Source organism: Acanthopagrus latus, chromosome 4 (assembly GCF_904848185.1).
Source record: "Acanthopagrus latus isolate v.2019 chromosome 4, fAcaLat1.1, whole genome shotgun sequence".
NCBI lineage: Eukaryota > Metazoa > Chordata > Actinopteri > Spariformes > Sparidae > Acanthopagrus > Acanthopagrus latus.
In genome coordinates, this window is record NC_051042.1 from 17,428,666 (window position 1) to 17,453,806 (window position 25,141).

The 25,141-nt window shown below is 42.5% G+C and overlaps 1 protein-coding gene across 2 annotated transcripts in view; it reads left to right on the forward strand.

The window, feature by feature from the left end:
• Positions 1-25,141, forward strand: part of gpc5a (glypican 5a) — a 141,280-nt gene that overhangs the window by 13,297 nt on the left and 102,842 nt on the right. For both annotated transcript variants that reach the window (XM_037095670.1, XM_037095669.1), the window contains exons 3-6: positions 19,729-20,189; positions 20,286-20,519; positions 22,134-22,267; positions 22,356-22,481. In XM_037095670.1, coding sequence (XP_036951565.1) covers positions 19,729-20,189; positions 20,286-20,519; positions 22,134-22,267; positions 22,356-22,481 — 955 coding nt within the window. The remainder of the gene's footprint in view (positions 1-19,728; positions 20,190-20,285; positions 20,520-22,133; positions 22,268-22,355; positions 22,482-25,141) is intronic.

Genomic DNA, 25,141 nt, shown 5'->3' on the forward strand with positions numbered 1-25,141 from the left:
GATTCTATTTGAGAGCTACTTTTGTGTCAGGAACACAAGTGGTCGCTGATGAATGTAAGATCAAACGGTCAGGACTGTGTGCTGGTTTTGTTGAAGTGGAGAGTGAGCCTGTTGTGCTCAGGACTTGCTATTTGCACTCATAAATGCTAATTGTGTTTCTGTTTACCAGCTTTTAGAGGATCCACTGCCCATCTTTTACGCTTTGGAATTGAAAAAAAGGAACATAGTTGAGTGGCAGTGGCCCCGCTGCTTGACTGAGTGGAGACCACAATCAGTCCTTAAATTAGAGCACCTCTCTCTGTGCCAAACAAGGAGCTCTCATTAAGGGAGGGTAGTTTTGTTGTTTTTATTGCTGCTGATTAGACGGATGATATTTTAAAGGTTTTTGCAGAGGAGTCTCGACTTCAGTGCATATACTCTGGTTCTGTTGAGTGCAATAAAGTAGGCACTCAGTTGGCTAACGCCCATACCACAAAGCCACAATAACCTGGGTTCAAATCCTATAAAAGAATATTTTTGATTTGACTGAAAAGTCAGAAAAGAGAAGAAAGACGTCATCAAACAGGCAGTCAGCAGCTTTAAATATGCTGACCTCCCGGTTACATCCAGTGGCATTACGAGACTGAGATAAGTGGGAGTTTTATCTGTGATGAGTTTGAATACAAAGAAGAAATTAATTAAATTTTGTGCAGGCCAGATATGGTTACACTGCGATCATGCCAGAAACTGTCACAAGAAAGCCATGAATCCTAAATATTTAACTTTCATGAGCTTAGAAAACAGCATTTCTTTAGAGGCATTTTTCAACTAATCCAGAATGGCCCGTATAAAGATACATACACTACATAAAAAAAACATTAAATGCACAAAAAAACAACACCTGAGGTTAAGCAAAAATACTGTTGGAGCCAAAATGCAGCAGCTGCAGGTCTTCTTCAGACAGAGTCGAGCCCCTCAGGCCAGTTCTCCATCCCGTCTCTCTCTTTTTCAAGCAGTAAGCAGTCGATGTTGAGCTAAATGGCAACAACCACCTGAAAACCCATGATGATGAGTTGTTTGCCTTGTTTTACAGTTCGAATAGAGTTTGGTGAGACGCCCTTCGCAAGTAACCACCATAGTGCTGTGCAACAGCAAACAACATCATCGATATCATCGGTTAAAGACAAACAGGTAGCCCTGTTGTGATGGAGATACAGATCGCTGACTTGGTTTGACATGTCAAGTCCAGCGAAGCCAAGCCAGCACATGGGTATGGAAAAGTTGCGTCTAAGCTCGTAGAGGCAAGGATTGAACTTCCCCGAGGCCTCAGGTCCTTCCCGAGCTTCCAAAGTCCCATGTTCATTGATTTCTTATTTATGTGAGCCTTGGAGCATGTCCTGCATTATGACCTGCCTTGTCAAATTTACATGGCATATGTTCATTTTTCTCCTCTGCCAAATGGCCACAAACCTGTTGGAATAATGTGCTACTTCTGCTCTCACTCAAGATCATGCTACTCCTAACAGCCAAAGTGGTTTGAACTACACAACTTTCCTTAAAATAAATGGTTCTTTTTTCAAGCTTTGGCCTATTTACTGACATAAAAGATATTTGAATGTTCTTATTTGAATAATTCAGAATAAATCGTTCAATCAGAAGTCTGAACGTTACACAAACACACTTCCTTCTGTGTTGACTTTAATATCGCAGTGTGATTACCGGGCCACTCTCCAAGGGATTTTGTGCAAAAATGTTGTTCTAAAAGCAGTCCTGCAGCAGCCACCACACTTACCTAACTGCTCCTTTGCAATCCACATTTCTCCAAGAATTTCAAGTTCAAAACAGTAATTTCTTCCCAAGGACAGATACTGTGCTGCGACCAGCCCTGAGCAGAGCTGCATCACTGACTACAGTAACACAGTGTTCTCTTCCAGTAAACTTTCTATGTTGGTCACAAATTGGCCGCTCGCCTCAGTCAGGGAAAATATGCAGCTTTTTATAGGACTCTGCATTTTAGGATCTTTTGTCTTGAAAATGAACATTCCTCCTGTTAAATTCCCCTAAAGAAACTCCAGGCTGTCTCACAGAGAGTCTCCTTTTCTTGTTTGATCATGTCAAGGATGTCACAGGTTATGATTTAAAACAAAAACACCTGATTCTGCAATATAAGAGGTGTGAGATCAAAGATATCAGGTTTGCTTTTTTCGGTTGCGGTAAAGAGTGTAGCAACAGTTCTTCTTCGTAAACAGACTGGAGGTGATCCACAAAAATACCATCTTAGTGACTTTTTCTGAAGATCTTTTAAAGCTTTTTTAGTCATCTTAGAACTATAGCATGAAATCTAGTAGAGACATTCACAATCCCCTGACATTTCCTCCAGCGCCACCAGCAGTTCAGAAGTTTCACTTGTCCTGTGAAATGTCTCAACATCTACTTGATGAGTTGGCACCAAATGCTGTAATGATATGTATGGCCCCTGGATGATGGATGGCTTTGTTGATCCCCTGACTTCACTTCCTCCAGTGCCACCATAAGGTTCACATTTGTGGTTTTGATTGAAAAGTCTCTGCAGTGTTTGGATGGATTGCTGTGAGATTTGGTTCACACGTTCATTTCTCCCTGAGGAGGAAGTGAAATAGCTGTGTCGGTCCTTTACATTTCAATTTGTCCAGTAGTAATGACATTGCTCTGAGCCTCAACTATACTTTGTATTACACAATCAAGTATTCACATGGCCACTGTTTTTGCTCCGATGTCACTGCAGGGTGGGAAGCTCAAATGTTCTACTGCCTTGTTCCAAGTTGTGTAACCATTGTGAGTCTGGTAAATTGTTTCCTTTTCACCACTTTTTATGATTGGTAAGCATCTGAAAAGACGGTGGATAGTGAGGATTTGGAGGGACATCAGACTGTATTTCAACATGAAACAACATATATGCAGCTGACGTTAGCGTTCCACCACTTCCTGGCTAAAAATAACCTCTGACAGTCTATTTATTCATAAATATCAACACACAACTTGGACACATTCAGTTAGGCCTGTAAGTGAAACACAGTGGATGTAGCAAAACAATAATGTTTGCTAGAAAGTGCATGAATGCTAATGTTAGCTAATGGGTAATCAAATGTATTGTTGTAGCTTGAGATACAGCCCGTTCTCCCTTCCAAATATTCACTGTTCATTTCAGTTTTTCAGTTGCTAATCAATCAGGAAGTGGTGAAAATGATGATGATCTGTCAGACTCACTTTGTTGTAGTGTCTTGCATCACACAGCAGTATGAAATGTAAACTTCCCATCCCAAATTTGACTTGGGAAAATGGCTGCCGCACGAATGCGGTCTATAGTCCCTCCTGGAAGAATGCTTTAAGGCTTGGATAAAATGTATGAAATCAGTGTGTGTATCCTGTTTGTGCAGAAAATAGAAGATAGGAAAAAAAGGCTTAAACTTGAACGAAAACACAGATTCCAGTAGAAACCAAACTTGCGCGCCTTGCAAGATTGAATGTTGTGGTAAATACTCGGAAAAATCGAATATATTGAGTGGTCGTCGGACTTGTCTGAAGATTTCATTGGTTGATTCTCACAGCTGGCCTTCAAATCCTCTCTAACCTGCTCCCTGCTCCTTTGTGTGAGACCTTTCATTTATCAGACTCTTTGTCCACCAGGTCTACAGCCGTGCCGTCTTTGTTGTCACTCCTACAAGAGGAGTGTGTGTGTGTGTGTGTGTGTGTGTGTGTGCCAGCCATCGCAGGGGCCTCTTCTCGAGATTTCTACAGAATTTGGGCTTGGCTTTGTGATTCAAGGCTGGACAGTTGATCCAGGGGAGGACAGAGAGTGAAAAAGAATGCGAAGAAGAAGAATGAGCGACTGACGGAGAGAAAGTTGGGAGGATGCCAGATTCTATTGAAAGTCTTTGCACAGCGTTTGAAGTCAGAGGATGAGGATTTAGAGGGAAGCAGGATTATTCAGAGTCAATACCCCTCAACAATCCAGGCGTTTTGGCCGCTGCAAAGACACAACATAGTCTAACCGCGGCAGTTTTCCCCCTGCTCCTGTGTCAGAGTTAGTTAGCGTTGCGCCGTTATTGTGCTCACACGAACAGTTTGACATTGCGGGGAATATACATATTTTCTGGCAGAGATTTGAATGGGAAATTCGATACCACTCATATAGCTGTAACTTGTATATGAAGCTACAGGCAGCCACCAGTTGGCTTAGCGTAGCACAAAGACTGGACCGTTATACCTGGCTCTGTCAACAATCTGACCACTAGTGCCTCTAAATCAGGTTATATCTAATTTTGTTTTATCCTTATAGTAACATAATTGTAAAAATGTCACCCAAATGACAATCCAGTCATTATCTACTCACCCTCATGCTGACATGAAGTCAGGTGAAGTTTTCTAGTCCACGAAACAGTTCTGTTGCATCACAGCGAATCAGCGTTGCAGCGTTCTCCTACAACAACTGAAGCAGAAGGAGACTTGTTCTAAAACGTAAAAAACAACCAAAAGCCAGATGTCAGACTGATTAAAAAAATATGTTATTTACGCTCTTTTTGGAACTAAAATCTTCACCGTAGCTGCTAAGCTAAAAGTGTTAGCGTGCACCCGGTCGAGGGTTTCTTTCCACATCACTTTGTTATCTCGGCGCTCTATGGAGCCATTTTGTTTTTCTTTTTTTCGTTAGTCCCCATCTACCTCAGTTGTTGAGGAGAATAATGCAACACTTCACCTGACTTCTTGACATCATGGGAGTGATTGGACAATGGTTGAATTTTCATTTTTGGGTGAACTCATTCCTATGACATGTTCTTTATGTTGTTCTTCACAATATGTTTCTGCATGTCGCCTTGCTCTCCGTCTTTTCTTTCAGATTGTTAGTTTAATTAGGCCTTTTTTAACCACAGAAACCTTAGGCATCCAAATTGCTGCTTTATATTGTCTTTGTCCGTAAATATCTTTTTAATACACAGCATCCTCATCCGACATTCCCAGAGAAACCCTCGAGAGCTTTTATACTGTCAGACATGAAGCTAATTGCTGACTCTACATCATTTTGTGTGTGTGTTCACTTTACTGCTGCTCAGGAGATTGAGCTCAGTTGACACACTTCTTCTTCTTCAAAAAAAAATCCTGAACTGCCGCTGTGTCCCAGAGGTGAACTTCAGCAGTCACACGGACGTGCCAACATGAACGCACACTGACTTTCTGTGTCTCACATTTTTTGTTTCTGCTGCTTTCGAACACACGCGCATACTTCTTCTCCCCACACACAGCAGTGTAGCCACTCACTGCATAGAGATGAGCCCTAAAAATACACATACCAGTCAGCACTTTACATTGTTTGTCTCCTGTGTGCCCGTTTGAAATGGAGATTTATGGCTGCTGGCCGTTTGTCTTAGGGCCATTTTCTAGATTAGATGATACAGCACACTGCTAAACAGGAACTGCATCTTTATGACTGATTTAAACACACTTTTTTTTTTTTTTTTTGCAAGACAGGAGGGTGATATTCCAACGTGATGTTTGCACAGTAGAGCTGACGGTGCAGCCGAAAAAAAAAAAAGTACAGCTGTTAGCAGTGTACAGCAAAGACTGAGCTCTCCACACAAACCATGTTACTCTGATTTGTTGGTATGTTAAGTAAATGGTTCTGGGGGCCACAATAGGCTCTTTTTTCTGGGAGTAGCTCTCAAGTTAAACCAACAAATTCCTCAGATAATTTAGATGTACAAATGAATGGCAAACGAGACTCAAATTAGGGCTGTCCATAGGACCCTCGGCGTGTTTCTGGTGTTTGGAGAGGGGAAATCACTTCTTCTGTCAGTCTGACGGAAGGAAGTATTTCCTGCGTAAGGAAGAGGTCTCCAGGGATTAGTCTGTAGTCGTCTGGGCGATGAAATCCTAAACAGGGCAACACACAGCAGCACACCAGGCCTACTGTCTGCTCCCACTTCTTCTCCCCCACCTCATCCTGTCCTTCTCCCCTACATGGCAGATATAATGGCGTAATGGTCCTGCTTATCACGACTAGTATCCTGGCATGAGTGACAAATGAATGTTGTTGTTACTGTTGGGAGTCCAGCGTCCGATGGCCGGGTCAGACCTGCTGATAACACTGTTAACGCTGCTGACTCTGATTCATCCCTTTGAAATATGTTTCCTCTCATTAGTTCAGACGGGATTATTGTGACAAATTTAGCATCACTTGAGCTTCTGCTCATCTTTTCACATTCACAGTGACATGATCGTTTATATATACCACGCACCAAAATGTTAGATACCTTTTTTAAAAAAAAAAAAGAAAAAAACATTTTTTCTTTGGTTTTTATTTTACCTTGAAACATTCAATAACAGATGCTACTTAAGGACACAAATGTGACACAGTTGCGTTAGAGACACGTTCACAGATGAAGTACAAAAGAAATACAGACCTAATTAATTAATTGATTAGTCATTCAGTGACAGATTATAAGGCAATTGTTCAGATGAATTATTATATTTAGTTCCTGAAATGTGAGGATTTTCTGCTTTTCTTTGTTTGATATGATAATAAACTAAAAATCTTTGGCTTTGGGACTGTTGATCACACAAAACTAGAGATCTGTCCTCATCACCTGTGAGGAATTGTGATGTTTTTCTTCACTACTTTAGAATCCATCCAGAACATTTGTGACATACAGATACTGTTTATCCAGGGATTTACACTCTAAGACACCCAAAAAACACTAACACCCACAAACATCTGGCTTTTGTCTCAGGACACAAAAAAGTGACCACCATAACATCATGTAAGTGTCATCACCTATACCTGATCCGTGCCAGCTACCTGATCGATACCAGGTGTGTGCAGCCCTCAACAGAGACACGATTGAAACAGTATGGCTAACTTCTTGCTACTTTAGTCATCAGCTTTGAAATCTGCTGTGTCGAACACAGAATGTTATTGAGTTTTTTAAAACAGTTGTTTGCATCTTCTGGATATGGAGGTGTGTGTGATCTGCTGACCTTACAGCTCCCAAGACACAAAAACAAACACAAAGGCAACAAAGTCTACTGGGAGAGGAAAGGAGTCAGTTTCCTATTATTATAAGCATCTTTACCTGTGTTTTTAAAAAAAAACAAACAAAAAAAACTGTAGTAAGTACAATAAGTAAAATGGTACCTAATGTATCCCATCTCTGATCTTTACATTTCTGTTAAAACTTAATCCGACTCTGTAGATGTGATTTCATAGAAACACAATCAGAAACACATAATCAGACAGCTGTGTCACATCAAACCAACAGAGGCAACATGGTAACATCCAGGTTAGAGAGCACTACAAGTGCTGGGACTTCTACATCTTCTTTCTTCATAATGACTTCCACACAGCCCAAAGGTGCAGCACGTTGAGCTTTAGTTGGTGTTTGAAGGGTGCAGTCTAAATATTGTGTATTGTTATTATTATCATTATGATAAAACAGAAAGATGATGCAAAAAAGCTTTCAGCTGCTCTTGCAAAATGAAATGGTAGATTAGTTTTACATGAAATGAGCTTAAAATGTAGACCGATGTCTTCTGATCTGGAAAATCTCATAATTGTAAAACATAGATATTTTACCTCTGATTTATCTTTATCCCCTACGCTTCTTTAACCTCGCTGCTAATAACCCGTACATGAACAGCGATAGATGAGCCTTAATGGATGTTTTGATGTAAATCTACGCTTGTTGAACCTGGTCATTTCACTTTTAGTTTTGCATGAATGCCGGCGCGCTATCGTGCATTTGTAAAAGTGGCACGTCTTGTTAGGAGTCATTGTAATTAGATGTTGGTCAATAACACAATGGCTCCTCTTTTGTAGGCCAGTCAAGGAGGTGAAATTACACAGCTTACCACTCTCAGACCGATGAGCCTAATGTTCCATATCATCTTTTTATAAATCTAATGTAATTATCCAGTTCAGTAGAGTAGTCACTGGCGTGCTGTGTGCATCGGCCCTGTTGGCTCCTTCGCCGGCATGTAACAGCTCCCTCAGCCCCAGCCACAGGAAACCCTCAACAGCCTCACACAGAGCCACCTTTGAAAGCTAATGAAAGCTTTATTATGATATTATTATTTTCACTCTGGCTCTTAAAACCGCTTCAGCTCGCTCTCGCTCTGTCTGGGTTTCTGTGTGTGTTCTCTCTTATGAGCTTTACAAGTCAGCGTGCACTTAAACCTGACCTGTGTTTCTACATGGTATGTATGAAAGGATATCTGACCTATACATACGAGAGGCACGCACACACATACCCACACACACACACACACACACGAACATGCACACACTTTCCTACAAAAAGCACTTGTGCCCCACTTTATTGACCCTCTCTGCTTCTTTTCCTGAGCGGCATATTAAAGGCTGTGTTCACAGCAGCGCTCTGTGCTCTTTGAAGTGTTCAAGAGCTGCAACAGATCCTCAAATATTGACTTTTAAGCCTTCTGGAGGAAAAAGAGAGCAGCAGCAGAGGGAGAGAGATGGAGATGGAGAGGTAAAATGGACAGACAGACAGAGACAGACAGAGGGAAGTGCTTTTGTTGTGGTTCAGGTGGGTGTTGTCAGATTTGTGACAGTGGGGCTGAATTTGCTTTGGCTGAATGTGTGTTTGCCAGCTGTAAATGTATGTAGGGAGGAGCGTGTTTATTGATGTGGAGGAGGAAGTACACAGAGATAAGAGCTGATGGTAAGCTGAGCCTGACTCCAGGCAAAACAGATTAAAATGACGTACAGTCTTAATGTGTCTCTCCTCTCGTGGCCTCTTTTCTGTCCTCCTCTCCACACATTTTTCTTTTTTCATTCTTTTCCTCTCTTTACCCATCGTCTTATCATTTTCGTTCTTCACATTTCATCCTCTCCTTCAGTGACTTCCTTCTTTATTTCCTGTCTTTCATCTACTCTCCTTCTTTCTGTCTGTCTTTCTTTCTTTCTTTCTTTCTTTCTTTTTCTTCTCTCCTCCCCTCCCCTGAATATTTTCAACTTAATAAATCACATTTCACCCCCTCCGTCCGTCCCTCTCTGCGCCAGAACACACTTCTGTAACACCTCTGAGCAGGCGACTGTTTTCAGTTTTAAAACAATGCCCTCTTTATGGGAACTGAAGACGGAAGGAAAAAGAAAACATCCCGGGGCTTTTTAAACTTTTCTCAGGAACCCTTTTTTTTCTGCCATCTGCAGGTCAGACTGGTCAGTCTTGGCTGCCGCTGCCAAGTTGAAAAGCAGAAAGATCTACTAACCAGAGGGTGGAAACTTGTGTGTAGAAACATTTTGAGATGGGACAATCTGATATATATTCCTCCCTGCTCCTCATCCAAACACGCTTGCACATGCCCTAACACACACAAACACACATAAACACACACATAAACACAAGGCCCAGTTTGTTTGGCGGTTTGTTTGTAGATGGGAGCGGGCAGGTACACTGAGCTCAGTCACGCACACTGAATAACACTTTGTGCTTCACCTCAATCTCCTGCTGAATCGGAACAGTACGCCATGTTGTGTGCACGTGTGCGACGATGCTGCCTCGATATGAAGTCTTGTTTGTTTGCCCTGTCTGTTTCCTCGCAAGTCTTCTGTCTTTTCATACGTTAATTTGCTTTCTGAGCAGCCTGCTCCTCTGACTAGATGTATGGTTGTCAGACACTTCTATAAAGCTCTGCGTTGTGCGATAACAGAGCTCACAGACTTACAGTAACGTGCCTGTGTGGAAATTTTGTCACAGCAGAAAAGCTAAAGTAAGATTATTTAAAGCCCTTATCTAAACCCTGACAGTGCTGCGTTCAGTGGGCTTTAATGGTGTAAACATGTACTTTTGCTTCTTGCGGAGATTACAGGCAGATTTATTTTTACCTTCTGTATCCAGCAGCTTAACAGTCTGTTAGTTTGTTAGCATAACTCGCTCATATCGGCTTCCAGTATGAGAGCGTGAGGCGAGTCATGTATTAAGGTAAAAGGTAAAACTTTTTGGGGAATGTGGATTTAAATGGAAGCAAAGTGAAAATGGCTGTCACAGACACATAATGGAAGTGTACGTGCTAACTCTTTATTGTATGGGTCTGCAGCGTCCAGTTTATTTTCCAGTAATTTTCAAGAAGCTTCCAAGAAAAAAAAAAATCTGATATTGGTCCAATTTTTAATTAATACCAGTTTATTGCAAACTGCAACCTGGGGATCAAAACATGCTTTAACTAATAACAAGGCTGACGACATCAATAATAACACAAGCAACAACAGCAACAATCGCAGTGTTGATGATAACACAAACAAAAACATGTATCAACAATAACAATACCAACAATAACAACAATAAGATGGGCGGCAACTAATGATTGTTTTCATTGTTGATTAATCTGTTGATAATTTTTTGATTCATTAATTAGTTGTTGTTGTTAATGTAAGAGGTGGTGCCCAAAATGCCCAAACTGACGTACTCACATGCCATCTTTTTGAGTTTAACCACTATCGGTGTCAGACCTTTTCCATTTCTTTAGTCGCCGCAAACATTTGTGCAGAAAACAATGTAATCAAAGTTCATCCTGGAACAACAAAGCGTGCGGCGCTTCTTTCATCCCATAATATGCCACCACGAAGACATAGTTTTCTGTTGACTGTACAGTGTGTGCCACCCTGCAGCTCACTGACTTTCATCGTGTGTCTTTGCGCTCTGGGATGAGCTGAAGCCACAGAGCCACTGACTCATCCTCTCTAGATGGAGAATGGCCTTTTCTGCAGCCTATCAGATGTCACTGAGCTTCTCTGTTGTGGTCGCAGCCATTCAGAGAGGATGAATCACATTAATAAAAGCCATCTTTGCGTTGCTCAACAGCTCGGCTGAGGTCGGCTGGTGGCATTTGAGTGCTGGAAAAACCTGGAAAACACGGGGGGCTTCAAACGAGGTGGCTGATATCAGTGCGATCCGTTCACACATCGCAGTGCATTCCCTGTGTCAACCATGCTTCTGCTTATTCTGTGTGTGTGTGTGTGTGAAAGAGAGAGAGCGCAGGTGCTTTTGGTGTTTTGTCTGTTGGAAAAGGATCCTCTACTACAAAGACTCATCTTATTTCTCATCCAGCTGACTGATCCTTCCCTTCAATGACAAATCTCTGAATACAAGTAAACACACACACACATGCACACACGTAAGCAGAAACTGGTGATGCAGCATTTTAACACCTTCACAAATACCTCTTGAGCCATTATATCAGCTAATCTCTTGAAATTGTAGTGCCACTTTTTATCTTTCCGAGTTGTAAACAGTCCACCAAAGCCGGTGTGATTTGTAAACCACATCTGTTGGTCACATTTCAGCGTCTGAGGGGCTATTACAGACTTATTTGCTCTCTATATTTGATATTTCCAGTCACAGGAGGTAGATTATTCTCACTGCCAGCACATAAAGGCGCGTCTGTGCCATCTCGACCTTGATATCAAATAACGGTTCACTTGTCTGTATGAGTTGTGGTTAGAATTACATGTTGCTATTTGCATGTGTTAAGTTGACACCACATGTGGTTGTTGCTGTCCATCCCGAGTGATCCGATCAGAAGTGGACAAGTTCAAGCCCGTCAGTCCACACCTGTGTCTCGACATGCGTCATGAGTGACCTGTTATGATTGGATCTCACCTCCACGCTCCATGGACTAGTACACGCTTACATCATAGGAACAAACCAACCATTTACCCAAAGAAAGTAAAATCTTCACGTGCAACATTTGCCGAATTAACAGGAAGGCCCAATTAGTTAAGTCAGTGCTGTAGACAGCGTTTCACAAAGTTAATACAGTTTCTCCCGACAGAACGAGACTCAAAATTGAGCTGTTTATAAGGGAGCCTGGTGTTGTTCTCCACAGATGACAAAGAAGTAGCCCCTGTTAGCTGCTGTTTACTGTTTTTGTACTGTCAGTAAGTTATATTCTTTGAGTTTATTGCCATTTTTAAGTGGAAAGCTTGAGTCAGGATCAGTTATTAATGGTTTTTTTTGTTTTTTTGGACATTGTGGGCTGTTTCATCCAACACATGTTTAGTCAGTTTAAGCAGACTTGTCCTGTTTTTCTCTGCTCAACATCACACTGATCCAATTTCGCTTAGTTTTAAATGAGGTATGTCTCCCTCTGGTGGTCAAAACAGCACACTGCATTTTCCTTCAGCGCCTTGGCTGAAGCTGTACCTGTGTTTGTGCAAATGTCACCGTACTTAGTAGTTTCTATGGTGCTTAATAACTGCCTTCCATCTGCATCTGACTTCTGATCTGCTGGTTTTATGTCACTGTTATCAGATACAGAGGGGCAAACACGGAGAGAGGGCAGGCATAATGAGGTGCAATAAAACATTTTCTACTTTAGCGCCAACTGCCAGAAGCCCTGACCTCATGTGTAACTCATCACTCGGTTAGCTTCCCCTGTCACAGTTAACCAGATCATCCTACATTAAAGAAAATGAGAAGTGCAGCAATTATGGGAGAAAGGAAGAAAATGGGATCAAATTTAAAAACCTTTTAGACATGGAGAAAAGCTCAGCTGCTGTGGAATTTAACTGAAGGGGCTTTGTCATCGCTATATAATGGCCAATATATCTGATCTGATGAAGGCCGACCGTACCCGAGCTCTCAGACATTAAGAGTTCATATATCAGAATTTGTTTTGCGTGCCGGCAATCGAGAGGAGAAACACATGCAGGGTGATGGGTGGTGTGTTGTAGCTGATTAGATTGAAAGATGAACATTCTCTTCTGATTTACTCAACATTTATCAGAAATGCAGACCGTCCAAACCAGACAGACGTTCACAACACAACAATGGAATATACTGAAATACATTTTTTGAAGTGTGAAGTAAAACCTACGGGCATGCTTATCAGTTTCAAATCAAATCATTATTATATATATTGACCAAAATCATATTCACATGCACAATCTGTACAGCGAACAACCTCCTCTGTCCTTAGACGTTCGGTTCCAGGGTGGACATACATTGCAACAGATGGCGCGTTTACGAAACAGAACAGCAAAAATCTAATTCGACAGGGTTTAAGATCCTTTCTTCTCATACATCCTATTAGAAATAACACCTTTATTATACAGCTTTCATCTTCTGAATCCAAATTATGACTATAGACAAAATATATCTTTTACCCCTCAGAATTTGGTGCAACATGTCTCTTCAAGCTCAATTTAATGTTTCTAATTGATTATCCACTTCAAAAAGTAGATTTGTTTTCACCCCGCATGTATGGAGAATGTTTTGGCTGACACGTTTTATTGTTTGTCTCATCTCGAGGCTGTTTTATCGCTCTTTGTCCTCGTTCTGAGGAACAGCAGGACACCTGCTGCAAAACAGTTTCTACTCTGAGTCAGGCCCACAGCTGCTCATGTTTATCACTGCTCTGCTGTTTGTCCTGCTGAAGAAATAAATAGACGAAAAGTAGAATGAGGCTTGCTGATAGAAAACGACACACACACACACACACACACACACACACACACACACACACTCTCTCTCTCTCTCCTTCCATCCCTTTTAACTCTTCACCCCGCATTAAGCCTGATGCCATCATATGTCCAGCTGCTAATGAAGTGAAGCAGACTGGACTCGGTTACAGTGTAGAGAAGCTGCTGCGCTGTATGAGAGTGTTTTATATCATGCTGACTCGGCCTCTTTTTGGTGTTCCTCCCGCTGCCAGATATGCAAACATGTCTGCTCTCCTATTATCAGCTGGGTCATTGACACTCCGGACACACACACACACACACACACACACACACACACACACACACACACACACACACACACACACACACACACACACACAGGCAAAACAGGCACACTGTGGCATCCTCATTAGGACGGTTTTCTCAACAGGCTTGAAAATGTTCCTGTATGAATGTGAGGATTAAAGATGGTGTTGTGTTGATAAGAGTGGATCAGAGGTTGTTGATGGGGTGAGCTTCTTTTGCAAACAGCTGCTTATGTTCACACAGAGCACCATGAATTTTCTTTTGGAGTCTTATACAGTGAGTCAAGTATTACCTCTCTTTATGCCTCCACGCCAGTGGAGCCATGGCAGGAAAGGCTTTATGTTCTTGGGTTGTCTGTCGAGACGTCTGTCCCATTCTTGTCAGTGCTGCATCTCAGCACTGACAAGAATGGGACGGACGACAAATGAGAGATTTGGTGGTCAAAGGTTACTGGGACATTTTAGGCCATTACTCAACAATTCACATGATATTTACAACAAAGTTTTACATAAATGTCTAATTGGATAACATGATGATATTATGACATTTTGTGTCCAAAAGGTCAGAGGTCAACTCCCACTGTGAAATCATAATATTCTGTAAATATTGTCCCGGCCCATTATTTAGTGCATTAACTCAGGAGCAGCAGTTAACTTTTATCTCCACCCACTCTTGTGAACAATGTCTGGCACTTTTTAAAGCTCAGCTGTGTTCATGAGCAAGTTGCCAACTTTGGTTTGTCTTCCATTTGGTGCTGTGCAGGCACTGTGTACACTCAGCCAGTACAACGTAGATTTTTAGCTGAAATCGACTGCCACTGGTGCCACAAGGTAGATAAGAGCGGTAACAGTGAACTAAAACATCAACGTTGTAGGTTGTAAAATCAAAACAATGAGCTGATGGACTCTAAAACACTCTGTTCAGCTGAGGGAAACTGCGGTCGGGTGATAATTCACTGTGGGTTTGTCACTGGGAGTGATCCCTATCTTAAAAAGGCTCATTTATGTTCCCATTTCAAAGGATATAACCATCACTGCGCACATAGTGCCATGCATCTTTCACGTGTATGTGAAGCAATACAACCACTAGATGGCGCCTCTTGGAGTCTTATCGGTCTTATCGGCACTGACCTCTGCTTTTCCTTCGCGACTGCCAGATTTTCAGATCTTCTTACCAACTTGCATAACCTCTCCTCAAAAACCTCTACCGTTTTTAAAACTTCTGTGTCTTGTTCTCTGGTCGTGTCTTCCCTGACCTGCTGGCTACACTGCTCACCAGAACTATCAGAGGTACTGCTCTGTTGGTCTGTATCTATAATCTCTCAGAAAACCGGATGAAATGAATTAATAGTACGGACTGAAGGCTCTCTCTGTATCTATATGTGTGTTTGTTCCGATTCTGGCCCTCAAAACCATTTTGTGCAGCCTTGAACGAGACATATTTTAATCATTTCTTTTCAGTGCTTTCAGTTGCCTACATGCTGCACTCTATTTGGCAACTGCACCAAACAACGTCCCCCTAACAAGTGTCTGTCAGGCCGGGGATGACATCTTATAAAAAAAGCTTCTGGTTGCATGGCAACTAATGGCACCTCACCACAGAATGCTGGAATTATGTTTTTGTCATGATGCTAGCCCTGTGTTTTGGTGGAGGACGAGTTTATTTGGGAAGTAAGACAGAAAAGTCACCCTGGAAAAAGCTCGGTGTATGGTAGAGGAGAAAAGCAGGTTTCAATAAAAATGGAACCAGCTCTTCAGTCGTCGGGGACAGATGAAGTTATCCATCTGAGTCCAAGTTTGTGGGTTTTACTGTGTGAGTCTCATTCATATGCTGCCTCGCTATTGGTGCCCAGTCATCCAAACTATGAGAACCCCTGATATGACGCATCATCACTCGATCTATTATTACTGTAACATATCGAATACAGCAGCTTTGAATGAACTAGTCGGCCTGTTTCAGGGTGCCAGGCTTGAATATTCCTGCTTCATGAAGGTAGAGACTTTCTTCTTCCCCTCCTCTCCCCTCCCCTCCTCTCCTTTCCTCTCCTCTCCTCTCCTCTCCTCTCCTCTCCTCTCCTCTCCTCTCGTTTCCTCTCCTCTCCTCTCCTCTCCTTTCCTCTCCTCTCCTCTCCTCTCCTCTCCTCTCCTCTCCTCTCCTCTCCTCTCCTCTCCTCTCCTCTCCTCATGTTATTTCTGTCCTCGGGCTTGCCCACGGGCCTGGCCGCTGGTTCCCGGCCTCCGAGTGAGAGACACCGCTCCACACTCTCTTTTTTGCTGAAAAATCGTGTCATTAACGCTGCCCGGACGGCCAGCAGCTCCTGCGTGGGTGTTCCTCTAATGCTGCAGACTTGTTTAGCAGAATTCCTGAACAACTTATTACCCATGCCTTTTTAAGTTTGCCTTGACGCACCTATCACGGGGGGGTGGGGGTGCAGGGGGGGTGTCACGTGACACGACAACGCGATTTCTCGATCACAAGGAGAAACCGGTGAGAGAGAAAAAAAAAGACACAGACAAATGTGTTTACTACACAGACATTGGTTTATGTGGTTTGACAGGTGGGATTCATTAACTCCACAATCTAATCTGGTAAACCTCCCCTGAAGCACGCGCCATAATCCCTGTGGGACCCTTCATAACTCTGCCCTCTCTGCCTCCTACACCCAGCGGCTGTAGTAATCTCTTACTGTACTCCACGAGCACATATTTCTCCCCTCTGCTTGTCTTCTCTCTATTTCAGTCACATCTGCGCTGCCACTCTTGTTTTTTGCCATTCTTTACTCATTCTCGTCCCGCTGTTTTCTTCATGACCTGAAGTGTTTCCTGTGCGGGTGCCCCATCTTCTTTTCCGCTGAAGTCTCAGATCTCGTCAGAGAACATCACCTCCCCATGAGATCACCAAGGACCTGTGATCAGATTCAGTTCCTGGTACATCTCCGTTTAATTCCGCCTGCTCGAGACGCCGTGCCTGCGGGCATGCCAGACCCCTCTCTGTTCCCCCTCGCAGTCGCCCTCTCTAGGGGGGCTTTCGGTCAATCTTTCCACGTCGGTGCGTATTGTACAGCACTCGACCGTCTAAGCCCTCATCACACTGGTAACCCCCCTGCCTCAGTCTCCAGGCTCCAGGCCTTCAACCCTGACTATTTCTTCACAACCCATGACAAGCACATGATGTGAGAATGGCCATGGCTCAGGTATTAGCTGAGACAAAAAGTGGAAAAAAAAAAAAAAAAAAAAATACAGACAAAGGGATAAAGGCGAGCTGGTGAAGCATTTTCAATTGTGCTGAGGTTATAAGTTCATGTCTGGCAAAACATGTGGAGCTCACTCATCTTATTCAAGTCATGTTCCAGGGAAGTAATACTTTTAATAATGGTGTCACAGGACTAGAGTTTAAAACTAAAGTACGTTGATATTTGATACCGCTGGGAAATTTGACATTGAAGTTATAACATTTTTGGTATTAAATATAAATGTAACAAGAGTATAACATGACAATGAGGTATGACTTTTCTTGGCTAGTGGCAGAGAACAGCAGCGGGACGTTCCATATCAAACTTTTTTAGAAACATTAGTTTGTTTGTTTTTTTTTCTCACTTTGGATTAGGACTTTAAAACGAATGTGCGTGAGTCGTGTTGCTGTCAGAGTGCAGTGGCAGCGGTGTCTCGATACTGCAGCAGATGAGTATGGAAACAGAATCAATCAGCATCAATACCTATTGATATATTGATATTTTTGACAACACTATACTGCTGTGTTTAACACGATGGAATTTCATTTCAGGATATGCTGAATTGGTCAACCAATTAGTTGAATTGTTGTCCTTAAAATCTATTTATGTTTTTATTGTCGTCAGTTATGAATAATAGTCGTGCTTTGAAGGATAATAAAATTAATAACATTTCCAGGGAAGTTAACTGTTTCAGTAGGTTGATGTCATTTTGGAGAATAAAGTTTATAATTAATTTGCCTCAGTTACTTATCTTTGTCACATTCTGTATGTATAGAATAGAATATTTACCAGTATATCTATATGGGAACTTTTTACACAGCCGTATTGTAAAGAAATATATATATTAAATGTATAAAAAAAGTTATTTTAATATATCTTGGTATCATTTCACGCCTCTGGGTGTCAAGACTATAAATGGCACACTGGTCATGAATCTTTGATTTTTAATACTTGAGACAAAGACCGGAGTAATGAGATATGTGAGAGACGGGGCGTCTTTGACCAGTGACTTAAACAATAGATTTAACAATATAATATTGGTGAACATTGTCAGTGTCTGTGCTCATCGGAGAATGATCACAAACATCTCTACAGGCAGGAAGATGGATGTCAAACTGGAGCAACAGGGGAAAAAAGATCTTGAATTGGATCCAAACTTTTTCTTTTACAGGAGACAGTTTATCCTTCCACAGCAGAAGACGTGTGATAACAATACAAATCGTTCTATTTAGAATAGTTTTAAATAGTCCCGACTCACTGTAGTGGTTCACTGATGGAAGTGATTAAAAATTGATCACACTGTCCCTCCTGTTAAAGCTAGAAGACTAGTTTCACAGTTTGGGAAATATGCAAATTCGTTCCAAATCGACTTCACCACATTCACATCTGTCCGTCAGGTATAAAGTTTGGGCCAGCTGATGATAAGCTTAGCTTCGCATAAAGACGACTATCAGGGGGAAACAGCTACGTTTATATTTTGTTTGTTCATTCCACGAAAAAGAAAACCAGCTTTGCAAGAGCGTCTTAGTCTAAACTAAGCTAACTATCTCCTGTGCTCCAACGTGCCCAAAATGTCAGACTTCACTTCACATTTAGAACCGATTTGGTGGTGCTCAAAGGCAACCAACTTTTTATTTCTGTCCTTGAATGTATCTTCAGCACACCTGGACTCCTTTTCCTCTTCTGTGACTGTTGGATGCTATAATCCCGCGTTATCTGTGCGCTTCCCCAAACAAGCGCTCCTGTAACACACACGCAGAAACACACTCGTAAGCCAAGCTGGATGCTGCTTACAGCTGCGGGTCCACTGCTGCGACAGACAAAAGAGCGACAGCGTGAGCTGCTTCCCTCTCCCGGCGCAGCCCGAGCATTAGAATCTGTCTCGCAGAAATATTTCCAAGAGTGGAGCTAAGCAGAATTTGCTTGACATTTACTTTCATGGCGATAAAAAATTCATGAGTGGGAAAAATCGTGTGCTGAAAATCACGTCTTTTAGGTTGAAAGTGAGCGTCTCATCCTGGTATAAAGCAGAGTTGCAGGCAGGCGGGCTGCCAGGCACATGTGTGTTTCATGCTAATTGGATGGACATTATTATGATTGCTTATTCTGTGGAATTAATTTGTCGAGTATATGGAGATGAGGATCCTCTCCATCTCCCCCCAGCTCTCTTAACCTTTCTTCTCCCTCATTTCAGTCTCTTAACTGCTGCCTTTCTTCTGTCATGTTTCTCCTCCCATCTCTCTTCTCCGTTTCATCCGGGTGTTCTTATTCTCTCTCCAAGAACTCCCATGACACCACGAGTCTTTCTCTCCTCTCCTCTCCTCTCACTGACACCACTCACGCTGGTTTGGGAGAAGTGGTTGTTTTATTAAAACACTATATATAGTTCTGCTGGAGCTCTGATCATGTTATATCACAGCAGCTTCCACACTGATGTGTTGTCATCTTTTTCTTTTCCATTTGTCTCTGTCATCCTCGCTTTTGATTAGAGAACAAATTGCTTCCCTGAAGCTCTATAAGTGCGCTGTGCTGTATATGCTTCTGTTCATACCCCAGCACAGTAGTTTCAACCCGTACTGTTAAGAGCGAGTGAGTATTTATGCTTTCAGTTCTCTTCTTCTTGCTCTCATGAGGTTGGAAGGGCAACTTTGAAGCATGAAAGATGATCTGCAGTCCCTCTGTGTTTTTTTTTTTTTTTTTTTTTGTGTTTCTATATTTATTTCTCTCTCGCTCTCTCTGTCTTGCTCTCCATCCTCAGACACCTTCGAGGTCTTAATGAGGCAGGCCGAAAATCACACCAACATCGTCCTCCAGGAGTCGTACCGCAACATGGCTGACCAGGCTGAGGTTCCTGTGCGGGAACTCTTCACTGACATTGGTCTCTTCCTGCTGGGGTCTGAGCTCAACGTCGACGACTTAGTGCAGCGATTCTTCGACGCCCTCTTCCCGCTCGTCTACAATCACCTCATCAACCCAGGCCTCAGCGACATATCGCCGGGCTACGCCGAGTGTGTGAGGTCGTCCAGCCGTGACGTGAGGCCGTTTGGCGGGGCGCCCGGCATCCTGGCTGATCAGATCACTCGCTCGGGGGTGTCGGGGAAGCTTCTCCTTCAGGCGCTGCATCTCGGCATCGAGGTCATCAATACCACCGACCACTTACAGCTGAGCCGTGAGTGCAGACGGGCTCTGCTCAAGATGCACTACTGTCCTCACTGCCAGGTATGGATGCATGTCTCCGCAGTGGCCGTATCAATCGGAATTAATTAAAGTGATTTCCAGCATCACTGATCCCCAAAGTGATTCTCTTCTTTGCAGGGCTTAACCCAGTCCAAGCCCTGCATGGGTTACTGCCTCAACGTGATGCGGGGCTGCTTGGCAAGCATGGCGGAGATTGACGCCCACTGGAGGGAGTTTGTTCGCTCGCTGGAGGGCCTGTCAGCGCGGATGCACGGGCCTCAGGATTTAGAGCAAGTGCTGCTGGGAGTTCACACGCTGCTTCACGATGCTGTCGGACACGCTCAGAAAAATGGACCCCGCCTTTCGGCACAGGTCAGATCATCTGTGGAGAGAGATTTATCGTTGAGGACGGTAGATCTGAAACCGTGCAGTGGCTCTGCGGGAGGTGAAAACTAGTAGCACCAGTAAATCTGACGGCGTAAATGGAAGAAGAATAGACAGAGGATAAAGCTTTTCATGGGGGGGATTTTTATTGTGAATTACACAGCTGTTCCAGCTGTTGGCTCTGAGTCAGATAGGTATGTGGTGTGGAGGCTGAAGATAAATTCCTTGAAATTGCGAATAACACACACAGGATAGTCAGACCAGGACAGGCCAGATATCTCCAGAAACACGTCCATGTGGGGCATCTCCAAGGACGTCAGAAACTCAAGGCCCTGTTCACACATACTGAAAACAAAGCTTCCTCTATGTTTTGGCCTTCAGTACACACGTAAACGTCATTTTTGGAATTATGTTAGTCTCTGTTTTCAGTGTTCACGTCTGGATGGGCAGAAACAGGTGAAAAAAAAAAAAGACCGGTAAAAGTAGAAGTACTGATTCAACTTCTGCAAGAAGAATTTAGATTAAAGTAAGAAATGACATGCTCTGAAATGTACTCAGAGTAAAAAGTATCCCTCTAAGGGTAATTTCTGTGCAAAAGCTGATTCAGTTCCACATTATGTTAATTAAATTCAGAGACTATAAAACCTAAAACCTTTTTGTAAACACACCAGAAAGATAGCTGGTTGTGGAGTCTCGTTCCCAGGATCTCAAATACTGACATTTTTGGTTGGCCACCTGAGCGACAACAGCGTGAGAAAATAAGAATATACAGGCAGAAGGCTGCAGGATCTCTGCAGATACGATACATATTTTCTCCCCATTCCAGTCTCCCTCTCTGTCGGTTTCTGTCTTGTTACCTCTTTCACGTCAATATGCGCTCACCACCGGCATCAGTCTTGTCTTGTTGATATCAGTCTTGTGATGCTGGGAAGGCGGCATGCAGTGGCGCAACATAAAAATGATCTGTAATTCCCCTCAAATGCATTCAAACTGAAGTAACAAGACTGTTTTGAAAATGTCAGGAGGTGGAGGTACAGATATTTGTGAATGGTTACGTGGCGTGTTAGTATCCATCTGTCTGGATGGAGTCCATTTATTTATTTATTTGTTTTCAAACGTGCTAACTTGGTCAGTCTTATTTAACTGCCAGGCAGAGAAGGGTTCAGGCCAAACCCAGAGTCTCAACAGCCACTTTTAGACTCCTTTGTTGAAACCAGTAAGTCTTTATCCATACAACATAAACGTAATCTATAAAAGTCCTACCATTAAACATTAATAAGTCACTTTCTGTCTACATTCATCTTAGATTCTTAGATTTTATGAAAAGAGCGCCGCTGCTCTGTCCCAGTCTGAAAGAGACACCACAGCTCCATCTAGTGGCTGTGTGGTGTCACTGCTGCTTGACGGGCTGCTCATTCGGTACATTCAGAATAAAGGAGATGACAGGCCTGTCTGCTCTAATGGCCTTAGTATAAACAGCCGTCACTCAGCCTTCTAAAATAAGGCGTGTTTGTCCTGCACCACTACAGTTTAACTAGATTTAAAATGCATGTTTCCCTCAATGTTTAGACTTGAATCTGTGTCTGTCTCACTCGGTAATAGGTGCACAAACTGTGTGGCCCACCGAGCAGGAAGCCCGCGCAGTCAGTCAGCATCCAGCACAGCAGCGGCAGAGAATCCATCCCTCTGAAAGCTCCCGTCAAAGTGTCAGGGGACTCGCTGGCTGTCAGGAGGAGGTAAGTGAGACAAAGAAGGAGCATATTCAGATTTTGGTTCATGCAATTTGCAGTTTATATACAGAACGCTTTGCTTTTGCTTCTCCAGGGACTTTCTGAACAGCCTACGTCTCTACCGCACGTACTACGGTGGTCTGGCGGATCAGCTGTGTGTGAGTGAGCTGGCCTCTGGTGACGGGCTGCCCTGCTGGAACGGAACCGACATGGTAAAAAGGTACGTTTTTAAAGGTGGCCGACACATTCAACAAGTGTCTCAGTAAGTAACGGAGCCGCCACCAGCCTCCAGAAACACTCTGTTGGGGGGCTGATCAGCGTTCTGCACTAAGATCTCCCCTCATCATTTTCTTCCTTGTGTTGTTTGTGGAAACATCTACATCTGTTTATTCAGGGTTTTCCTTTAATTTGTCTCTCATCTGTTTAGACAGACATGGTGTCAGTGTTCTTCACTGTAATTTTATGGTGCCACCGGTTCATGCAGACGTAACACACGCCCAGTGATGTAACTCCTTCAGCAGCTCCTTTATTAAGAACAGAATTCAAACATCCAATTCCAGGCCACATCTTTTGTACATCACTCTGAACTCTGTCTAGATTGAGAGGAAGAGATGATGTTTCCTTTCTTTAAGGTGAAGAATTCATGATGCTACACTTGAGCACACAAAAATCCATCCCTTCACCTCCCTCCACTCAAAGCTGTCTTCTGTGTATTGTTACTTCACTTTTTTTGACCTTCCACTGTGCAGAATTATGTCTGCGCAGAGTTTAATACCAGGAGGTTGTTTTCCGTTTTGTCTGCTGAAGGACGAAAGTTTCACAACAAAATTTCAAAGATGCCCCATAAGTACAATTAGCACATTTAGAATGGTATGCCTGGCATATCGGAATCAGAATGAGAAATACTTTAGTCATCCCCGAGGAGAAATCGGTACATTACAGTAGCTCCTTCTAGAAGAGGAATATCGCATCTTAAAGTGAAACTCACACCAAAAAGCAACCAAGGCTTTATTTGTGATTGAATATGAGTCAAACCTTCGTGTAAAAGCATAATTACAACGAAAGAGGCACTTTACCATAGTTTTGTTTTCGGGCAAGCTAATTTTCAATGGAGTGCTAGGGGCACTGGCAATCACAAATAAAGCCTCAGTTGCTTTTAGGCGAGAGTATAATAAGTAGTATAATAAGATGAAAGTAAAGTATAATATTAAGTAAAAAAAATAATGAATATAGGAGTAATGAAATGTAAAGTTGTTGAAAAAAAGACATTTTTCCACTGTATAGGAGGCTCTAACATAATGTGTCTTAGAACATTTCTGTACAGGATCTTTGACTTCTCTTAAAACATACTAGTGGGATATGAAATATCTTTTAATTTCTCAGTTATTGCTATGAAACAAAGATTGATGTGGCAGAGATCTGGTTTCTGGCTCACTCCATCCGGGTTCGTTGGCTCACGAACTGGCCATTTAATTTTTTGAAAACCTCCCAGCATTCTCCTGGCAGACAGACAAGCTATTAAACTAGCTAACAGGGGTGAGAGATAACCTTGGCAGAGCACCTAGTAACATCCCCATAACACTTACAACACAGCACAACTCTGAATCAAAGGCCGGCAGATTAATGTAAAAGGCTGCAACAGCACAAGTCTCGACATTCAGAGAGGGAACATTGTGTACTGCCAGTGATCACTGCCATTAATTAAATTATTTCTCTTATCAACAAAATCAGTTTAACAATCTAGGAAATGTCCTTACAGAGCCCATTTCAGGTGGCTGTGAGGTTCAGATCCGTCTGACAGCTGATCAGTCTGCTGCAGTACAGCCAGGTCAGGAGGTGTTAAAAAACTCAACCACTTTGACAATCTGACCAGTGCTCTCTATGCACATACACAGATATCCCAAGTTAATTCCTACTAGCTGGAGTGGATGAATTAATGAACATCCAGCAAAATGCTTGACAAATGTTGTGTAAATCCCAGATTAAAGCATCATTCTGTGATTCTGCACTGTTGGATATTATATAACACGCAGCATAAATTCAAAAAAAGCTGAATGATGTTAAGTTGATGTAAAAATGTATCAGTGAGAAGTGGAACCACTGTAAGAAGGAGGGCGGAGCGTCCGTCACGCTCATGATGGTCATTAGCTCACAGAGCAACACGAGTCACTCAGAAGAAAATGCTCATCACAATTTGCCGGAGCCCAAAGTGACATCTTCAAATTGCTTCTTTTGTCCAACCAACAGTCCAGCACACAAAGACTCAATTTACTATCGTAAGTGACGCAGAATAGAAGAAAAATTGTTCCAATTAAGCAGCAAATGTTGGACATTTCTGCAGCTCATGTATGGAGGCTGCAGTCCTCAGCCTGGTTCGCCTGCAGCCTGCGTCTCTCTGCTGCATGTCTCCCTCTCCCAGCTCGCCCTCGCCTGTCTGACTCCGTGAGCCTTCATATTCAAACCAAGACTCAAAAAAAATGTCTTTAAAAAGAAAAATGACTGAAATAATGAATCGATTATCAAAATAGTTTATAACCAATATCTCTGGCTCCAGGGTTAATTGATTTAAAGGCTTATAGTTGCAGCTCTACAGAAAAGTCTCATTCTGTTTTATCGTCACATTTTTAACCCACTGCTGTCTCTCTTTTTGCTTCTTGTCTTGCACAAATTTCCAAAACAATTGACAACACTTTATACTTACCATGATTAATAAATGTCAGTTTTACAGTCAGCCTGATTATTGAATTTTTAGGGCTTAAAACTGATCAATATTGGGGGGTGATATACTCTGATATTGATATATTAGACGATATACTTCATTTTTTTGCAAAGATCCCTTGAATGTGGTTATCAGACACTTGGAAAAAAAAAATATGTAAG